The sequence below is a fragment of the Myotis lucifugus genome, unplaced genomic scaffold (genome assembly GCF_000147115.1).
Source record: "Myotis lucifugus unplaced genomic scaffold, Myoluc2.0 scaffold_60, whole genome shotgun sequence".
NCBI classification, from domain to species: Eukaryota; Metazoa; Chordata; class Mammalia; order Chiroptera; family Vespertilionidae; genus Myotis; species Myotis lucifugus.
This window is the reverse complement of record NW_005871108.1, coordinates 6,020,672-6,042,354: the sequence shown is the minus strand read 5'-3', so window position 1 is coordinate 6,042,354 and position 21,683 is coordinate 6,020,672. Positions and strand designations below refer to the sequence as shown.

Sequence of the window (21,683 nt, the reverse complement as noted above, 5' to 3'; positions counted from 1 at the left end):
AGGGGGGTGGGGCTGAGAATGCAAGATTTGGCTTTAAAAATACTATTTGAGCCCTAACCGGTTTGGCTCAGTGGATAAAGCGTCGGTCTGCGGACTGAAAGGTCCCAGGTTCAATTCCAGCCAAGGGTATGTACCTTGGTTGCGGGCACATCCCCAGTAGGAGGTGTGAAGGAGGCAGCTGATCAATGTTCCTCTCTCATTGATGTTTCTAACTCCCTATCCCTCTCCCTTCCGCTCTGTGAAAAATCAATAAAATATATTTTGAAAAATACTATTTGGCTTTTAAAATACTGGTTCTAACATGTGGACTTTGTTGCTGCCTTTCAAAAGCCCTATGGTTCCAGGAGCCTAGCTTGGGAAGTACTACTTAGAAGAGCCTCATAAAACTACCCTCACTTCTGGAGGGCTGGTCTCAAACCCTGGTGATGGATCACAAAAGCCTGGCTTTTTACAAGCTGTCACAGGCCCCTGTGTCCAGTGTGCAAAGCCAGACACTGCCAGATCCTGCACACCCTGATTGCTGGCTCCTTTCATCATTCTGAATGACCAAGCGTATCCCAGAATAGAAAGACGGTGTTAACAGGCTCATTCACTGTGTCTAGAGTGACAGGTGGCATATCGGGTGACAGAATCAGGAGCCAAGAACCCTGGGCAGAGATGGGATGAAATGAACAGTACAGAATTGAATGGGGAAAACCATGAGTTCAGTTCAGGTCAACACAGGCAATGTTGAGTGCCTTGGTGCCAGGGCTGGGGACAGATACACAGGAAGGAACTAGGCCTCATCCTCAGAGCTTATATTAAGATCCTGGGTGTGGAACCCCAGGTAAGAATTACAAAAGAAGGCAGCATGTGTGGAAAAATGCCTTCACAACTCTTGCCTACTACAGACACATGGTCTGAGACTGCGCTACAGAAAAAAGTGCAGGATCAGGGAGGGGGCAGCCTCCACTAAATTCTGGATAATGTGGGTACTGTTGGTGATTCCGGAAAAGGGACATTGCCAAATTGGAGCCTGACAAGAAGAGGGCAATCCACATGGGGACAAGTTTCAAATCCATCCCATATGACAAGTGCTTATTTACAGAGGAGAAACCATATATTGGGCACTGGGTAGGCACTAAGGACACAGGGTGAGTAATCCTTGTCCTCAAGAAACTCACAATAAAGGACAGAAGCCACAATGAAATGCCTCCTCTACTAACTGGGTGTAGCCACATGGAGCAGCATTGCATGAGAAAGCCTGGGACTGACTGAACAAGAGAACTGTGACTGATTAGTGATGTCTGTTACAGATTTGCTACAAATGGGGTGTGACACACGTGCACTGTGAGTCACACCTAGTCTTACACAAGGGTGGGCTTAGAGAGACTGGAGTAGTGGTCTGGAAGAGAGAGGCACTTCGGAAAGGCATGGCTATTGTCCTCAAATACCCAGAAGACCATCAACATATACACATAGTTACAGGTTGTCACACTACAACCAGAGGGGGGACGGGAAGGTGGAGATTGTTAAGGGGAAGCAGATTTTGCTTTATTATTAGGAGGCACTTTCTAAGAAGCAGAGCTGCCTAGGAGATGAGGCTAGACACAAGCATGATGGAGATGCTAGAGATGGACTCAAACAAAACACCCATGGGTGTGATCTTTAAGACTTCTTCCAGCCTGAAATGTTTGTTCTTTCTCTGCCCTCCTACTTCACACCCCGTTCTGGATGTAACATCAGACATCATTTTTGTGTATGTGACATTCATAATTCAAGTTTTGTTTTGTTTTTGCCTCCAAAGAATTGTTATCAATAGGCAGAAAAGACAGAGAAAATTGTTCACACAGCCTAGCTACACAGGAAATGATGTGAGGACTAACACCAGGGCCTCAGACAGCACAGTAAGGGCTTAAAACACCTTTCTCTGGGAAGTCTGGCAGTCCAGAGCCCCCCCACCTGAGATGATAAACTAATCCTCAGAATATGTGCTCAGCTGATACTTGCTTCCCCCCAATACCTGCTGCTGACATACAGGCATGGCCAGTAAGTTAGGAGTCCTTGAGCATAAGCACTAGTTCCTGCACTCACTCATTGTATGACTTAGGTTCCCTGGGCCTCAATTTCTCTCATCTATAAAACGTGAACAATACTAGCTTGCCCTGTCCATTGCCCTAGAACTGCTGTGAATCACTTGAGTACACAGGTGGGAAAGGCCTTGGCAGGTGAGGAAATGTGATTACAATCACTTGAGAGGCCCACACATCTCCTTAGCAAGGGGCCCGCAGAGCAACTGCCCAATCCCAGCCCTAAAGAGATTCCACAGACCAGAGGCTGTGGGTTACTGGCTGGGGAAGAAGAGATCATATCCCTCTACAGCAGTGGTCGGCAAACTCATTAGTCAACAGAGCCAAATATCAACAGTACAACGATTGAAATTTCTTTTGAGAGCCAAATTTTTTAAACTTAAACTATATAGGTAGGTACATTGTTATTAACTTAATTAGGGTACTCCTAAGCTGGCCTTGGCTAAAAACGTTCTCAATCTGAGGGGTCGACCTCAGCGAACGTACCCCCACTTCTTCTAATGCCACTTCTTCAAAATAGACTCGCCCAGACCGAAAACCGACTTCTGTGCATGGGCCACGAAGTTTCAATCACTCTGTACGTGCGCGCCCGCGTGTGGTATTTTGTGGAAGAGCCACACTCAAGGGGCCAAAGAGCTGCATGTGGCTCGTGAGCCGCAGTTTGCCGACCACTGTTTTAGGGTGTTGACTACTGACATGCCTGTCTTACCAGGCATCCCTCTAATTTCTCTCCACTACCCTCCAACACACCAGGCTCTCAGCTTCCAGGCTTTTGCACTGGCTGCTTTCTGCCTTTACCACCTCCCTAATTCCTCCTCCTCCTTCAGGTCTCAGGTCCAGCATTACTCTCTCAAAAAAAGCCTTTCCTGCCCAGCCAGCATGGCTCAGTGGTTGAGCATTGACATATGAACCAGGAGGTCACAGTTCAATTCCAGTCAGTGCACACGCCCAGGTTGCAGGCTCGATCCCCAGTAGGGGACATGCAGGAGGCAGCTGATCAATGATTATCTCTCATCATTGATGTTTCTATCTCTCCTTCTCCCTTCCTCTCTGAAATCAGTAAAAATATATTAAAAAATTTTAAAAAGCCTTTCCTGACTGCCCCCCCACCTCCGCCTTGGTTCCCCTCATTGGGTCAATACCCCATGTTTAGATGTACCACAGGCTCTTGCCATCACACTGTTTTATAGGCCTCTCCCTTTTTATTTATTATTATTTTTTAATCCTCACCCCAGAATATTTTTTTCAATTGATTTTTAGAAAGAATGGAAGGGAGAGGGAGAGACAGAAAGAAACACCAATGTGAGAGAGACACAGTGATCGGTTACCTCCTGCATGCCTCCAACCAGGGCCAGGAGCCTGCAATTGACATACATGCCCTTGACCGGAATCAAACCCAGGACCCTTCAGTCCGTAGGCCAACGCCCTATCCCCTGAGCCAAACTGGTTAGGGCAGGCCTCTCCCTTTAGATCTGAGCCCATGAAGAAAGGATCCACCTGGTTTCCATACTGGCCCAGAAGAGGTACCCAGGCAAATGCCTGCTGACATGAGATAGGGCCCTATCTTTGACTTTGCCCCAAAAGAGGTACAGTCCTGCAGGGCCTTTCCCCTGGACTACCCTAAGGATGCAGCAAGTAGAGAAGTCTGTAAGAAGCAACTTGACAAGCAGAAGGCAGAGGTGCTGGGACAAGTCATGGGTACAGGCTTCTCCCTCACACCCCCTTCCTCTTTCTACTCGATTTTTTCCCCCAACCACCTCTAAGAACACAACATCCTGACATTTGGGATGAATTCTGAAAGAATACCTATTCAAGGGAAGGTCACCAATCTCCCCACCCTATCCATAGAATCCTGCCCCCACAGTGGCACAATGTTAGGCACATTCTAAAAACTGGCTGAGGCCTGGCTGGGTGGCTCAATTGGTTGGAGTGTTGGGCCTTACACCACAGGGTTGCGGGTTTGATTCCCGGTCAAGGAACATACCTAGATTGAGGGTTCGATCCCTGGTCAGGGTGCATACAGGAGACAACTGATCTATGTTTCCCTCTCACATCGATGTTTCTTTTTCCCTCCCTTCCTTCCCGCCCTAAAAAAAAATCAATGAACATATTAGTAGCTAATAGTCATAGCTATTGATGTTAGTGCTTGCTCAGGAATTGGTAGCTACTACAGTAGCCCAATCACACTGTCCAAGATCCTTATACCTGAGTCTTATATTTGACCCCCACAAGATGTTTTCACCATCTCCTCTTGTGCTGTTGAGGAAAGTCTCAGAGAGACTGAGGGATTTGCTCAGCATCACAGAGCAAGTCATGTTCTATTTGCTGAGAGCAACCCCTACAGGTTTCAATACCCAGAGTTCAACTTTCATAGCATCTAGTCTCACAAGAAACAAAAATACAAGCTTACTAACAAGCAAGACCAACACACACATTCCTACAAAGCTTAGAAGCCACTGTGAAAGAGAAGTCTGGTCTCTCCTTTCTGCTGGAGGAATCTGGCTAGAGTGCACTTTCACTAAGATCTCAAGCCCAAGCCAGCATCCCAAAGATCACCTAATGAAAGCGGACTTTACCTTGACAACTTTTACCTCTCTGAGAGCTGTTCCGCCCTGATGTTTTTGCAAGCATACTAATCACCTCCCCAGGCTTTGGGCTATCCTGACAATCTCTTCCCCTCTCACAAAGAGACTTGTGACATCACCCCTCAAACAGTCCACCCCCTCCCAGGACAGCTACCCATCTGTAAAAGCTAGGGATTGGCCCTAGCCGGTTTGGCTCGGTGGATAGAGGTCAGCATGCGGACTGAAGGGTCCCAGGTTCGATTCCAGTCAAGGGCACATGCCTCAGTTGCACTCTTGATCCCCCAGTGGGCGGGGCGGGGGGGGTGCTGCTGGAGGCAGCTGATCAATGATTCTCTGTCATCATTGATGTTTCTATCTCTCCCTTTTCCTTCCTCTCTGAAATCAATAAAAATATATTTTAAAAATTGTCAAAAAAAAAAAAAAAGCTGGGGATTGTACTAGTACAAGGCTGGGGATGGTACAGGTTCCACGGGGTGTGCTACTTCTGGTTGATTGGTTGTGCCTGACTATGTTAATAAGGGTCCTGAAGCCGTGTTCAGGCTCAGGGAGTTGTGACTGATGCTATCTGCTGTGGGCCTAATGTTGGAAGTAACTGCCAAGTGCAAGGTATCTGTTGTCCCTGGGCAAGATGATCACCAAAGAAATGTTTTAGGACTCTATACCTGTAATACAGAATCACTATCTTTGAGATCCCCCACCAAAACCTTTACCCCTCGTCCTCTCTTACAGGCCCACTGATATCAGAGCTTCTTGAGCAATATTTTAAATCCAGTAACATGGGAAAGCGACCATCTGTTTCATAGTATACTGTCCTTAGAAAGACTGACCAACAAGGAACCCTACACAGCTGCATTTTGTAGACTGAGAGAGAGGCTGGGTTTCAGCCAATTTTACCACAAGTGCTGAATGACCTTGGGCAAGTCACTTCCAAGTCTCTGCTGCTTCTGTGAAATGGGGACTAGGAGCCCCATTTTCCTTGCATTTAACTGCATTTGAACACTGTGCTAGGATTCTCAAGACTTTAAAGGGAAGTCCATTATCTGTCTTACTGATTTTGGGATGTACACATGACAGGAAATATTGTCCCATTTCTCAGAGGAGGAAGCTGAGGCTGAGAGAGATGGAGGGACTTGGCCCAAATCTCACAGCAAGTAAGCTGCTAAGTGAAGAATTATGCCTAAGTCCTATGATTTAGTCCACAGTCCTCCCCATTCCATTACTCCACTTCCACAAGGGACTGTGGCCAGGCTCCATGCAAAGCCACCCTGGGCTTTGAGACCTAGACTGTCTCTATAGAGAAAACCTTCCCAGGAGATGTCTTTTAACAACTCTGGGAATCTGTCACATAAAGCTTAGATTTGCAGTGTACATTAACTTGGAGAATTGATCGCCACTGAAAGAGTTAATTATTCAGAGATATCCACCTACTCACCCCCCCTTTTTAAAAAATATATTTTTATTGATTTCAGAGAGGGAGGGAGAGGGAGAGAGATAGAAACATCAATGATGAGAATCATTGATCAGCTGTCTCCTACACACCCGTACTGGGAATAGAGCCTGGAATGTGCCCTAATCAGGAATTGAACCATGACCTCCTGGCTCATAGGTCGACGTCCAACCACTGAGCCACACCGGCCTGCTATTCCCCCTTTCTAATATACCTCCTTAAAATGGGCTAGTGAATAAGATACCTAGAGTACTCAAATTCATATAGACAGAAAGTAGAATAGTGGTTGCCCCATGGGCAGGGAAGAGAAGAACAGAGAGTTGTTTAATGACTATCGAGTTTCAGTTTTGCAAGATGAAAAGAGTTCTGGAAATGGATGGTAGCGAGTTGTAAAACACTGTCAGTGTAATTAATGCCACTGAACTGTACACTGAAAAGGAGTTAAAATGGTAAAAATTTGTTATGTGCATTTTGCCACAATTTAAAAAAAATGGGCTGAGGAGTCCACTGAAGAGTTCCTACAAAATGAGCCCCAGTTACCATACTGTTTTGATTTTTTTCACCCCAAACCCAAGATTCACAAAATAAAATATTTAAAACTACATTAAGTATTAATTTAAAAAAAATTTATTTGAGCCTGGCCAGCCTGGCTCAGTGGTTGAGCATTGACCTATGAACCAGGAGGTCACAGTTTGATTTCGGTCAGGGCACATGCCCAGATTGCGGGCTCATCCCCAGTAGGGGGCATGCAGGAGGCAGCTGATCAGTGCTTCTCTCTCATCATTGATATTTCTCTCTTCCTTCCTTTCTGAAAAAAATAAAAATAAAAAAATTTTTTAAAAAAATTGACTTGAGTTAAATATATTTGTGAGCAGGGGCTAATTTACAACCTGCCTACAATCTCTTTCCTAAGATTAAGGTAACAGAAAAAAAAAGAATTCAAACAGAAAATAAAAAAGACTGGAGGTCTACAAGGGCAGTGATAAATGTGTCAGTATCACAGAACACTGGAAAGAAGCTAGATGAGAGTTGTGTGGAGATAAAAATATTAAAACTTAAGAAAATAATTAATTGTAATATATTGTATAATGTTATAGAAAATAGGAAAAAGTCATTTTAATCCCTTTGCCCCAATGCAATAACTATTATATAATTCTATACCCAAACTTTTTTTTTTAAAATATATTTTATTGATTTTTTTACAGAGAGGAAGGGAGAGAGATAGAGAGTTAGAAACATTCGATCAGCTGCCTCCTGCACATCTCCCACCGGGAATGTGCCCGCAACCCAGGTACATGCCCTTGACCGGAATCGAACCCGGGACCTTTCAGTCTGCAGGCCGACGCTCTATCCACTGAGCCAAACAGGTTTCGGCTATACCCAAACTTTTAAACTGCATCATTTGGAATGGCAGTTTTGCTAAAAAGAAATAGAAAATTCCCCTTTGGCTTTCTTTCTTCCTTTTTTTGTTTGTTTTGGTTAATCCTCACCTAAGGATATTTTTTTCCAGTGACTTTATTAGAGAGTGGAAGGGAGGGGGAGAGACAAGAGAAAGAAACATGGATGTGGGAAAGACACATCGACTAGTTGCCTTCTGCACACATCCCAACTGGGGCTGGAGATTGAGCTTGCAACCAAGGTATGTGCCCTTGACTGGAATTGAACCCACGACCCTTTAGTCTAGGGCTAATGCTCTTACCACTGAGCAACCAGTGAGGGCTGATTTGGGTTTTTTACACAGAAGCAGTATTGTGGAATAGAAAAAAACAATGAACTATGACTGCAACTCTTGATTAAGCTGACTTTGGACAAGTCACATCGCCTCTCTGTTACATTATCTCTAAGAACAGCAATAGTGATAAAACTGCAACCTTCCTCTCTCAGCAACAGAAGCAACAGGGCTTTGAAAACTGTGAGGTAGTATGTGAAAGGAAGTTAACAATAAATTGGGAGAGCTGAAGAAGCCTTTTCTTGATGACTTATGATCAGTATAAAAACCAATAAGAAGTATTTGGGAGTTGTTAATTTTAAAAAATATATATATTTTTCTTGATTTCAGAGAGGAAGGGAGAGGGAGAGATGAAACATCAATGATGAGAGAGAATCATTGATCGGCTGTCTCCTGCACGCCCCACACTGGGGATTGAGCCCAAAATCCAGGCATGTGCCCTGCTGGGAATCAAACTGTGACCTCCTGGTTCATAGGTCAATGCTCAACCACTGAACCATGCCGGTTGGGCAGTTCTGGTATTAATTTTAAAACAAAACCACTTGTAGCACTTTCATTATCACACCTCTTAATTCCTTTGGCTCCTATAGGGTGAGCAAAGCTGTTTACCTCAATCCTAACTAGGTCTTGCCTGACCTTGCAGACTGCTCCAGATGTACTAGTACCTCTAGCCTAATTCCTTCAATATACCACTTTCCACCTCAGGGTCCTGAATCCTGTTCCCAGCCTGCCCCGACTGCCTCTTTCCTGCTCTCCGCTTCACCTTCCCTGAGATGCCTTCCCTATCCTTTCTGAATAGGTCCTTCTCAGCACCTATTTGTTTCCTTCAGGGCTCTTATCTCAATTTGATAGTATTTTGTTACCTGCTTGGATGGGGATTCCAAGCTGGATGGAAGCTTCAGGAGGAAAGTCTATCTTGTTCCCTATTCTCTCCCTGGCTCAGCACTTGGCACTTTGAGCACATGAATGGCTGATTGTTGGAAGAAGTGGAGGTGAGGTGGGGAGGAGGGCGGAGCTGACTGGGATGAACCAAATCCTCTTCCTCGGGATTGCTCCCACACACTGCTTCACCTGCCCCTTTGAGGAACGTGCTGGGACAGCAGTAGCAGTGGCCCTGCCTTTATAGGTGCTGTCAGACAAGCCCCACTCCTACTCTACCCTGGCCTGCACTGCTACCACACCCCTGAGCTGCATCATGACGCGTGGGAAGCTGGGGAAGACAAGAAGTTCCAGAAGAGGCTGGACTATCAATCTATGCCCAACATACTCAACAATGGGCTCCTCATCAAGGCCCCAGCAGGAAACTGGCCTAGTGATGACCCTGAAGAAACAAACCCAGCTCTGAGTGCCTGGCTGACTCTAACGGCCCTGGGCAGGCCTCTATAGTTTGATCTCAGCTCTCCCGGCCTCTGGACAACCAACTCCTGCCATCCCTCCTTCATCCTGAGCATCCTCCTTTCCCCTACTCAGAGTGACTGTCCCTCAAAGTCTCTGTCCACCTAGAGCCTACCCATATTTTGAGGTTCTGAAGGTCACTTCCTCTCTAAAGCCTACCTAGATTCATTCCATATTCGAAATCAGAGTCCCACACTCAGCAAACAGCCATCAAATGACCAACTCCCCTCCAGACAACCCACCCAGCCCACCTACATCTTTACAGGCTCGGGACATGGACAGTCTTCAGTTATTTCAATTCTTCTTTCTCCTGTGGATATCAATAATAGCAGTTGGCACTGTGCTCAGTGCTTTATACACATTCTCTCTCGTCTTCACGCTGAGACTAATGTCAGGTAATATTATCATCTCTATCAACTGAGACCCAGAGAGGTTAAGCAACTTGCCCAAGGTCTCACAGCTCTAGGCAGCAGCTCAAGATCTGAACCCCAGCAGTATGAATCTAGAGCTCTGCTCTTAACTACAGGTCTGCATGACCTTTGGGGTATAGGCTTATCCTCACTGTGCTGGCTCAACTATAGACCCTGGGGCTTTATAAATAAATGCCAGCTTTCTGCATTCCCAGGGACCAACATGGCCAGGTGTGTATCATTAATACAGTCATTCAACAACAACTTCCAGATCACCCACTGTGTGCTCAAGCATGTGCCCTCAGGGAGTGGACTTGAACCAAACTGGCTCTGTGTTTGGGGACCTTGTGATTGTGGAGAGGAGAAAAGAAGTACACAAAAATCATATTTGTTGAAGCAACAACATTGATACCATATCTGCTTTGGCAAGTCTGAGAATTGCCTTAGAAAAAGCACAGAGAAACAGGAACTTAAGACCCCAGCTTGTTAGATAACAGCTAATCTTTGAAATACTCAAGTCAACTACTAGTAAACCAGGTTTATGATACTCTCTCACTAGCTTCCAAGAAACCAAATCAATTCCACTAAATAGCAGAGTTAGAAGGAACTCCCTTCTGCCAAGAGACAATGGGGGATCTGAGGTCTAGAGTTGGAAAGGGTCTTACCTGAGGTCACCTATCAACATAGCAGGAAGCCATGGCTCCTGCTCTTCCTGTCCTCTCCAAGACTGGGACTGGAAAGGGCAAAAAGACTTTCAAGCTATCTGGGTTCTTAAGAGAAAACCACCAGAGGTTGAGGTAAGTGCCCACAGAGACTGAAAGTTTTAAAGTCTTCATGGTGGAGCCAGGGCACCAGTTCTTACCTTCAGGGAGAGTGGAACTGTCCTGTGAAAGCTGGATTCAGAAGGCCAGAATTTCTTTCCCAGACCAACACAGGCCTAGCTACAGCTCAGCCCTGCCCGGAAGGACGGGAGTTTAAAAGGCAGTAGCTTCCCACCTGAGGCCACACCCCCGTGAAGCTGACTTCACCAGGAACCCGTTGGACTGGCTGTCTCCCAGACAGCACTGGGCCAGGTCAGAACGCCACTGCCTGGCTGCAGCCTGGGGCCACTCCCTTGAAGCTCCACCTAGCTCCCACCCCATCCAGGACTCCAGAATGAGGGTGGGAGCCAAAGGTGGGGAAGAGGCTTGCCCCCTACTAGTGAGGCCAAGCTTTGTCTGGGTATCCTGGTGCCTGCCCTTGGGCTGGGTCTGAAGCAGCTGCTTCCTGCTCTGCCTTTTTCTTTCACTTTGGTTGTTAACCCCAAAGTGAAACTAAAGATTGGGACAACATGGGAAAGATGCTGAGAGTTAAGGCCCTGAAGAGTTGAACACCTGGCTTTAACTCCACTAAAGGAAATTTGGGAGGAGGCCCTCAACTCCAGGCCTCAGTTTCCCCATTGATAGGCTGATGATTTTAAACGTCATTGTAAACTTGAAAAATGATAGAACTTCCCCTTTCTCATTCCTGCCACCACTAAGGACTGAAAAGGAACTATAAAAATGACCCATGAGGGACCCCAAAGGGCCTTCTTGGTGGCTTGGAGGAGGCAAAACTCTGGCTGCAGTGTGGAGACCCTCCTGGTCTCCCTGACTACCTCTCTCATTTGTCATCTGAACATCTTTTATCCTAACAGACGAGGAGTCCCAGCAACATGAGGAAGAGTAAATTCAGGAAGCCTGTAGGTATCAGCCTGACCCTATCTTGGCACAGCAAGAGGAGACACCAACAGCTGCCCAAAAATTTCAGCCTGAGGGCTGACCAAGCCATCTGCTAAGACTGACAGCAGCCAAACTTCAGACTCTGTTAACCCTATGTGCCTGGCACAGTGTTTAGTTAAGATCTCTGTAATCTGTTTTTTGGTGTTTTACTAATGGCTGGTTTACCAAGTCTTCCGAGCCTGGTGACATGAGAAAGGCAGTGATGAACCTCCCCAACTTTCAGATGAGGAAAACTGAGGCTCAGAGAAGGGCAGGGAAACTGTGGCCAAGCCAGCCTTGGGATTCAGGAACTCAGTAAATATTTGCTGTATGAAAGAGCTCATAGCCCAGCTGTTGCTAAGCAGGTGCAGCACAAACCAGAGAACTTCAGGAAGAAGGATGCAGCATGGGAGGGGGGACACCTCTCCCTGGAGACCAAGTCACAAACAGGTCCCAAAATACCCGGAACAGAGTCCCCTTCCCCCAATCCTGGATCCACTCCTGCCACCCTTTAAGCCCATTTCTTCCTTTCATTCCTCACTTCTTCCCATTTGCATCTTATTTGGGACACTTCAGTGGCTGAGGACTGCTGAGTGACACTAGCCAACCCCCTTCCCCTCTCTGGGCTGGATGAGAACAGTGATTCTTAACCAAGGAAATGAATTTGAATCCAGGGATCGAGGCAAGGTACTTTTAAATATATACGTTTTCAGAATGCAAAAGAAGGCAATCTGAAAATAACAAAATTTGAGGTGCACAGACTCCTCCAAACAACAATTTCACTTGCAGGAACGGCTCCCACAAATATGCATGCACACACATAGACATGTGGGGAAGAGTGCTTGCTGGAGCACTGCTCATAGCAACAAGACTGGGGACAACCTAAATGAACCTGAGTAGAGGACTGAATAACTAGTGGTCTATCCACAGATGGACTGTCACACGGTCATGGAAAAGGAGGCCATGGACCTGTGTGTGTCCACAGAGAATTACCATGACCTCCTGGTTCATAGGTCGACGCTCAACCACTGAGCCACACTGGTCAGGCTAAAAATATAATTTTTACACACAAAAATAACTCCAGCAAAATGCATCCAGTGAAGCCTTCCTCTAGGTCTCAAGCATCAGACTCCCTGGGGCCAGAGCCCAGGCCCCTGGATTTTGACATCTCCTCAAAGACTGCTTGGCCCAGCCTTGTAGAATAGGTGGTCAGCCTCTGAGAGTATGTCCCCACCCACACTTCCCTCCCCAACACACACACACAGACTGGACACTGTAGGGTTCTAGGCATGGAAGAAATGTCAGGGAAAACTTAGGAAAAACTTGACATTAAGGCATGGGAAGGATTTGAAGAGGGCTTTGAACGTGGAACAGGTACAGCTGAGAGGAGAGGGTTTCTACTTGAAGGTCTGGGTAAAGATAGGCTAATAAGATGCATGAAAGGGAAGGAAGATCCCTCAGTGTGTGATACTGATAAGTCCCTTCCACTCCTACTTTTTTATATATATATATTTTATATATATATATTTTTTATTGGTTTCAGAGAGGAAGGGAGAGGGAGAGAGAGAGATAGAAACATCAATGATGAGAGGGAATCATTGATCAGCTGCCTCCTGCAGGCTCCCTACTGGGGATTGAGCCTGCAACCCAGGCATGTGCCCTGACCAGGAATCGAATCGGTGACCTCTTGGTTCCTAGGTCGATGCTCAACCACTGTGCCATACCCGCTGGGCCCCTCCTACTCTTGATTCCTACTCTTGGGAAATGAGGGGGCTGAGCCAGAGTCCTCTGTAGTACCTGATATCCTAGAATCTGCCTTTATTAACTCATTTAATATTAAAGTAGGCAGGGAGGGACCCCAGCTCAGCACATGGCCACAGAGCTCCACACCTGTGCACATTGTAATCAAATATTTGGAGGCTGCAGAAAATTCAGGCCAGGATCTTAGGTACAGCAGACCTTGGGCAACTTCCCTTGGGGGAGAAAGAGCAGATGGCCTTTTGTTGAGATGCCCTTCCTCACCTTCTTGTTAATAATTAAGTCATTACTGAAGACTTCTTTTGTCACTTTTGAAGTTCAGTTTGCAGAGACCTGCTGCTTTGGCTTGCTTTACCATGATGCTGTAGGCCAGCGGTTCTCAACCTGTGGGTCGCAACCCCTTTGGGGGTTGAACGACCCTTTCACAGGGGTCGCCTAAGACCATCGGAAAACACATATATAATTACATATTGTTTTTGTGATTAATCACTATGCTTTAATTATGTTCAATTTGTAACAATGAAAATATATCCTGCATATCAGATATTTACATTACAATTCATAACAGTAGCAAAATTACAGTTATGAAGTAGCAACGAAAATAATTTTATGGTTGGGGGTCACCACAACATGAGGAACTGTATTAAAGGGTCGCAGCATTAGGAAGGTTGAGAACCACTGCTCTAGGCTGAGGGATCACTGGTTACAAAAGTCTAGATCTAAGCTACAGACCCAAAGTACAGGGGTCTGCAGTAGGAGGAACTCAGGGTGGAGAGCTCAGGAGCACTGGGATGGATCCTGACTAGGCCTCTGCGATACTGTGGACTCTGGGAAGTCAGAAATTAAGTCTATAAGGCAGCTCTGCTTGCCACTGTATCCCCCGGGCCAGCTCATCACCTAGTACACTGCAGGCACGTAACAAATATTAGCTGAATAAATGAGTAGTTCAGCCAATGAATCCCAGAGTGACCTTGGTCAAGTCACTCTGGAAAATGAGGATGATAAGAATAGTAATGATCTCCTAGGGTTGTATAAGGATCTACTGGAATAAGGTGGATAAAAGTGCTCTGCAAATAAACTAAACAAATATTAAGTATCCACAATCAATGTTCTGAAAACAAAATAAAAAGAATGAATATACAGGAGAATGATCAAGTTTATGAGAAAGCATTTGGCAAACAGTAAAATTAATACAATGAAAGGGATAGCACATGTTGCTCTAGTCCACTGTTACAATGTCTGAATGATATTTCTCAGACTGGATCTACTCCAAAGGAACACAAAAATCCCTCATCAAAACCTTTGTCCAGATTTTGGTATGAAAAACAGGGGTGCAGTTACAATTGTATCCTGACCACAGCTGGACTTAGAGAGTATTTGCCAAAGAAGACTGGCATATGGATCTGGGGGTTTACTGGAGGCAGGGAGGAGTGCGGTGAGGCGACCATGGAGGCTATGACTACTATGTGTTGCTCTGCCTCATGACCCGAGGATGAGGCCCAGCTCAGGGGGCACACAGAGAATGACTGGCCATCTTCAGTGTTCTAGCTGCACAATGGACCAATCATTGCTACCTCCCATGGTAGCCACTCAGTACGTACCAGTCCCCTTCCCCTTTCCTCTGCCCAATGGATATCCCTGGCTGCAGCCTAGGAAATGGGAACTGAGTTCCATCACCTCGCTCTCCTGTTCTGAGGGGCACCTTGGGACAAGTCCTTTCCTACCTTTGTTGGTGACTGATTCCTCTGGCTGGGCCAGGAAACACCCTCTCTGGTTGGGGTAGTTGAGAATCCCAATGAGTCCAGGCATGGACTTGCCCACTGTTGGACCAGACATATATGAGGCCCAACTATGGAGGTTGCCTGGTGAGTAATATTGCAGATGTGAAGGCCCTTCACTTCACTGACTCTCCCACCTTGAAGAAATCCTAAGCCGGCACCCAGCCCCAGCCTTCTGGATCTTTAGAAAGCAGGGTTTATGAACTTTAGGGGATATATTTGCATACCCCCAAATCAAGAGGCAAGAAGGCTTAGATTCTTGGGACCCTAAGAGTAGGAGTTTCCTTTCCAAGACGCAAAGCTGAACTGTGGGAAGAGTCAGGGTTTGCAGACAGTCAGCCTTGGGTCTGAGCCACATTTTCCTTATCTGTAAAACAGAGGTGGTAAGTCCACCTGCCTCAGGCTTATTGTAAGGATTTCATGAGAACATCCGGAGACCCTGGCATAGAGCAGGTGTGCAAGCAATGTGCTTAGACTGTTATTTCCTGCCCCAAAGCAGCAACACCCAATATCTTTCCTTTAGCCCATTAGGCCCCCAGCTGAGCTCTCCTCAGGGAGGAGCACAACATCCTCTGCTATCCCAACTGGCTCTTCCCACTCCCAAGGGCTCCACCAGAACCTCATCCTCTTCTGTCATCTGGATGCCTGCAAAGCTTCACTCTAATTCCAGCCTGATTCATCTTGAAGAAAATCGTCCAGTTGTACTATCCCTGCTCTAAAACCTTCTATGGCTCCCCAAAGCCTCTGCTTTTCAGCTAAAGCTCAACATTGCCTACAACCTCCTGGTCTTGCCCAGGTTTTTTATCCAGAGCCGTGATGTATCAGCAGAACTAATCTACTCACTGTTTACCTTCCAGCGCCTGTACCTCTAACTTTGTACAAACCATTCTCCAGAATGTCAGCCCTACCCTCTGTCTCTTAGAATCTAGCCCCGTTTGTTTCTGGCTCACACTCACTTCTTCCTTCCCAGACAATGCTTTTCTTTACCAGACACTTAATTATAGACTGTCACACAGTCTCTTGTAATTGTAGCCTTGTCTCTCTTGTCAGACCATAAGTTAGTTCCCAGGGGCAGAGGGCATCTGTTCTTTCCCATCGCCAAAGAGCCTGGCCCAGGGCTGGGAGAGCAGGCCCCTGATTAGAAAAGGTTTCCAAACCCAATTCAGCTCCAGACTGAGTCAAGTCTAGCTCTGACCACTTGGGATCACTTCTCTCTCTCTCTTTCTCTCTTTTTTTTTTTTTTTTAAAAAAATGCTTTTATTGATTTTAGACAGCATTGATTTTAGACAGCAACAAAGGGAAAGGGAAAGAGAGAAACATTGATTGGCTGCCTCCTGCATACCTTCTCCTACTGGGGATCAAGCCCATACCCTGGACATGTGCCCTGACCAGGAATGGAACCGGCAACCTTTTGGTGCATGGGATGACGCTCAACCAACTGAGCCACACTGGCCAGGGCTGGGATCACTTCTCTTGCTCTTGTCCCAAGAGTAAACTGTTCACTAGCCAAACCACACCTCAGTGCTCATTTTCCACCGGACCAGTGATTTACAGAAATGAGGGAGACCTGGGTGGAGAGGCTGGCCTTCGCATCGTCTTGATCTGGGACCCTAGGCACGTCCTTATTTGCCACCTCCCTGCTTTCTTATTGTGAACAAGAAACAATAATCTTTTAGTTCTAGAATATGAATTTTATTTATCTCTAAGGTAGCCTTGGTTCCCAGGAACTAAGGAACCAGCTAATTCCAACACAGGTAAAGGGGAAAGAGGCAGCCACAGTCAGACTGGAAAACCTGGAACCTGAGAGGCACTCATTGCACACCTCATCAACCTCATTCAATTCCTGCTGACAACTGGATTGCATTCCTTCCCAGGTGTTCAATTCCACAGACTTCACCCTGGCTAGGCCTGAGTGTCTGCTGCCAGGGTTAAGCAGCAGAAGGATAACTTGGTTCTGGAACAACCAATCCTGCCCAAAACAAAGATGATAACGAAGGGCCAGATTCCTCACCTGTAAAATGGGGATAACATTGGTACCTATATCATAGGATTGCTGCAATAATGCAGTCAGATAATGCCATAAACTGCTTAGCACAGACCCTGACACCCAGTGAACAGCAGTGTAGCAGACAAGTTCCCATTTATTGAAGGGCTTTTACTACATGAGTTCTCATCCTCATAGCAACTTGTGAGCTAGGTATTTCTATCCTAATTTGACAGGGAAGAAAACAAAGGTACAAAAGTTGATCAATCCAAGGTCACACAGTAGGAACAAGCCCAGCTGTGATACAAACACAGGAAACTCTCAGTTCAGCTTTTCCCAAACTATAGAACTGTAGCCCACAGACTCTCAGCATCAGACTCTTCCAAAAGGTTGGTTTAAAAATCTGATTCCTGCCTCAGGCCTGCCAAATGAGAATCTTTGGGAATGGAGCTCAGGAACCTGAATTTTATAAAGATGAGGAATCTAAATTTTATATATGAGGAAACTGAGGCACAGAGAGGTAAAGTAACCCGCCAAGGTCATACTTTCAGCAAGTGTGGACCCGGGACTGATTCACAGTCTGACCCAGAGTCAGCAGACTTCCTGGAGGAGGTGCATTTGCACCGTGTGCCTCAAAGGGGAGAGCACCATAGAGGAAGGGTAAGCACAAATAAAGGCTGGGAGCAGGAAAAGCCAAGCCAGTAACTGCTCAATGTGGCCTGTGCTTCCAGATCTCTGGGGATTAAAGAAAAACATATGGAGCCACCATAGTAGGAGCTCAGGGAGAAAAGTCTGTCCCGTGTGGTGTCTACAACCCGTAGGTCTCACTCACTCAGTGGCCCTCTGGGTGTGTCTGGTTACTGCTCAGGATGAGAAAGCCAGTGAAGGTGGTGACTCAGTCCCCTATCCAGCCTCCAGTTAGTCCCATTTAAATCTGAGATGAGCTCAGAGGCTGGGGAAATGTCAAGCAAACCCTTCTAGCAGAACAGATGCCAGACCCAGAGAAGGTGGCCTGAGGGGGTAGTCTATCAGGCAGAAGCAATCAATTTGGAGCAAAGCTGTGGGCGAAGTCCAGTCTGGGCTAGCCTGCCCCAACAAAGCCATGCTGTGGTACCCTGAGAAGCTACCTGTTCCTCTCTGGGCTCTTTATTCATTTGTGAAATGGAGAACTCCTTTCACTTCCGACTTCCTCCTAGGACTGTTGTGAAGAACAATGGTCAGAAAAGAGCCTGGCAGATTACACAATGCCTCACACAGCAAGTGAGAGATTAGAGGATTACTCCTATTATTTATTACAACAGCCAGAAGGTGCTTTCCTTTTACCAGAACCCCAACCATAGGGAGTGGGGGGAGAGGCTGGGCATCTGTCTTGATCTCACACACAAAAAAGTGATCCAGATATTATCAGGAGGTGAAAGTTCACATTTATTAAGTGCCTACTATGTACTGGGTGTTTTTTATATATACTCTCACTTAATCCCCACTATAATCCTACTTTGTAAATATGGTTATCTCGAGTCCAGATGAGGATACTGAAGCTCAAAGAAAGTAACTTGACTAAGATTACATAGGCAGTGAGTGATAGAGACTGATTAAAACCAGGTGTTTGTGGCTCTAAAATCCACACTATTCCTACCCTCTGGGAAATTGTGTACAGGTATATCTCATTTTATTGCACTTCACAGATGTTGTGTTTTTACAAATTGAAGGCAAGATCCTCCAACAGCAAAAAGATAATAGCCCACTTTATTGTGGTGGTCTGCAACTGACCGCACAGTATCTCTGAGATATGCTTGTTTAAAAGGCAGAACATGCCTGGTATAGAGGCCCAGCTCAAGTACTGCCTTCTCCTGGACTCCTTTCTCTCCCTTTGTTTCTCTCCTACAAAACCCCACAGCACATCATCAGCACACATCTGACAGCATTCAATCTATTCTCCCTCTTATTCTGTGATCAAGCACACTTTTAACAGGTAAGATGAGATGTAGGTACAGATAGGTGACCTTTGAATTACCTTAGGATCCTCAAATGTCAGCTTGAAAGCACCTAAGAGAATAGGCCCAACTCCCTTTTTTTAGAAGGAAAAAATACATAGAGGAGGACTCCTGTTTGAAATCACACTGCATCAGAGGCAGGAATAGAACCTTGGCATTCTGCCTCACAGAATTTTTTTAGGAATTCCATGACTTCAGAACCAGTCTTAGGACAAGGATTATGATTCCCATTTTACAGATAAGGAAGCGGAAGCCCAGGGGAAAGATGCCTCCCTGAGAACAGGTGAGATGTGGGGACCAGAACCCTGATCCCTCACTTCTAGACGGGAACCAAGCCCCTTCTTCTCCCCACTGTAAGTAGTCTGTAGCATGCCGAACATAGGTCTACAGTAAAAGGTCAATGGGTGTAAGAAATTGTCATTATATACCAGTGGGCAGGTGACACCAGCCTGATAGTGACCTCCTCAGAGGCAATGCCACGGAACAGTACCCAGGAGTCCTGGCTTGACCATCTGTGGGTCCCTGGTCTTTCTGGGCCTCTTCCATAAGATAAGGGGGCTACAATAGCTGATCTCATCTCCTCTAAAGTTCTGGGACATCCAAGGCTCCCTGACAGCAGACCCCAGCTGAGTGTGGACCCTTTCTCAGCTGGGGACTTTGTCCCATCACTCTACAGGGAAACAGGAAAAGCCGCTAGGGCTTACAACCACAAGTGACTATTCCCAAACGCCACTGGCCAAACAAGGAAAAATCCCTTGGACAACAATGGGACGGAACATGGAAAATCCAACTGTCTCCCAGCACAAACATCCAGCTGGGCATACCTACCTATCTTTACAAACTGACAAAGAGCAACCAGGATGAGGGCATAAATTCGGAATGGCCTACTTCCTGCCCTATCATAGGGGCAGGTGCATTCCTGAATAATCAGGTAGTAATGGAGTGGAGGGTAGAGAACTCTGGATGGGGGTTCCTGGGCCCTGACCCCTGTTCCAGCTACACCATAAACTGGCTATGTAGCCCAGGCAAGCTGCGTTCCCTCTGTGGAGCTCAGTGTAAAGAGGGTGAGAGTTCACAAAGCATGTCTACAGATGTTTCATTTGATCAAGACAACGTTGTGAGGCTGGCACAATTATTCTCTTTAAACAGACGGGGAAACTGAGGCTGAGAGGTTGAGGGTCTCACTCAAGGTCACATGATTGAAGCTGGCAGATAGAAGGCCCCAGAGGTGTCAGACCACCAAACCCAATACTCAGGGATGGTCAGATGAAGAACAACTCCTCTCTACCCTCACCCTCACCGAGAGGCTCAGACAGGCCAAGGCCGCACAGCCCCTTGCTCACCTGCCCAGTCCGGTGGCCTGCAAAGTCCTGGCACCAAATCCCACGGCCCAGCTGCCTAGGAGGCCGCACCCCCCTGCACCATTTCATTACTCAAGTTGGCAAGAACGCAGCCCCCACCCCCAGCCGGGTCTAAATAAACGCCCAAGTGATATCACATCCTGCCGGCTCCAAAATAGCCCAGGCCTGCCCACAAGCGATCACCAAGTGCCAGGCCATGCAGGGCCAAGCAGGCAGGGACACCCAGCTCATGACACCCTTCGCACACTCAAGCAACCAAAGCAGAAGCCTCAGAGCAGGAAGGCCACCCACTCCCAGCTCCATCCGCGGGCCGGCCCCTCCCGGCCCCCTTCGTCGGGAGGCCCACAGTGTCCAGCCCTGGTGCCAGCCCTCGCCCCAGCGCCAACCCCAGGGAGCCTCAGCCACGGCCAGCCTGCAGGCAGACTCCGCCCGACCCGGACACCCCACCACTCACATTGCTTCAAGAGCTCCAGACACAAAGCCATGAGGGCCGGATGGGGGCCAGAGACCCAGAGACCGGCAAAGACAGAAAAGGGAGAGGGAGAGACAGAGGAGAGGAGACAGGGGGCTGGGCAGAGAGACGAGGGGGCCAAGAGCTCTGGGCAAAGGAGCAGGTTCAAAAGGGGGCCTTCAGCACAAGAGACACGGAATGGTGAGAGCAAGGAGACAGATGTGGGGGCAGAGAGAGGCAGGGAGAGCAAAGCAGGGGATCCCCACCCAGATAAATGTGGGGGGGGGGGGCAGAGGCCTGAAAGAGAACAAGGAGAGTCAGTGACAGGGGACAAACCAAGGGAAGGCAGGGAGGGGCTGAAGCCGGGGAGCTTGGGGGGGGTGGGTTCCAAGGAGAGAGACCCCAAAGGATCTCGGAGATCCCAGTGTATAGGGGAGACACCAAAAAAAGGAAAAACCCTGAGGGAATGAGGGCTAAGAGGCAAGACCCCAGGGACCTGGGGCGCAGATGGAAGGGAAGGCCCCCAAAGGATGTGGGGGAGCTCTGGGGGTGTGGAGGCTGTTCTGAAGGAAAAGCACCCAGAGGTGTGGGGCGCTCTGAGGGGGTCCTGAAGAATGGAGGAGTCCAGGAAAGGAGGCTGAGGGCCGAGAGGAACGCGTCGAGGGGACCCGAGTGTGGGGAGCGAAGGAGGGGCTGAGGCAGCGCGGGGCAGAGACAAAGAGACAGCGGCCGGGGAGAGACAAAGCGGGCGGAGCGGGGAGACGGCCCGAGGTCTGGCCGAACAGAAGGACGGAGGCGCGAGCGGGCGGGTGGACTGACGGACGGACGGACAGACGGGGAGGAGGGCGGGGGCAGGACCGGGCGGGGGCGGCGCCCGTCTCCTCGCGGGGCCGCGGCTGCTCCGGGCGGCTCCGGGCGGGCCCCGGGCGTCCGGGCTGAGGAGGCGGCGGCGACGACGTGGACCGGACAGACGGACGGAGTGA

The 21,683-nt window shown here is 47.6% G+C and overlaps 1 protein-coding gene across 5 annotated transcripts in view; it reads right to left on the bottom strand.

The window, feature by feature from the left end:
* DLGAP4 (DLG associated protein 4) overlaps nucleotides 1-21,683 on the bottom strand; it is a 74,280-nt gene that overhangs the window by 30,183 nt on the left and 22,414 nt on the right. The window contains exon 1 of one of the 5 annotated variants that reach the window (XM_006089501.3): nucleotides 20,704-21,550. The exons of 3 other annotated variants lie outside the window; for them this stretch is intronic. In XM_006089501.3, coding sequence (XP_006089563.1) covers nucleotides 20,704-20,734 — 31 coding nt within the window. In that variant the 5' untranslated portion in view covers nucleotides 20,735-21,550. Of the gene's footprint in view, nucleotides 1-14,856; nucleotides 14,957-20,703; nucleotides 21,551-21,683 lie in introns of those variants that run through there. One more of the 5 variants, XM_023754456.1, reaches the window with a different exon arrangement.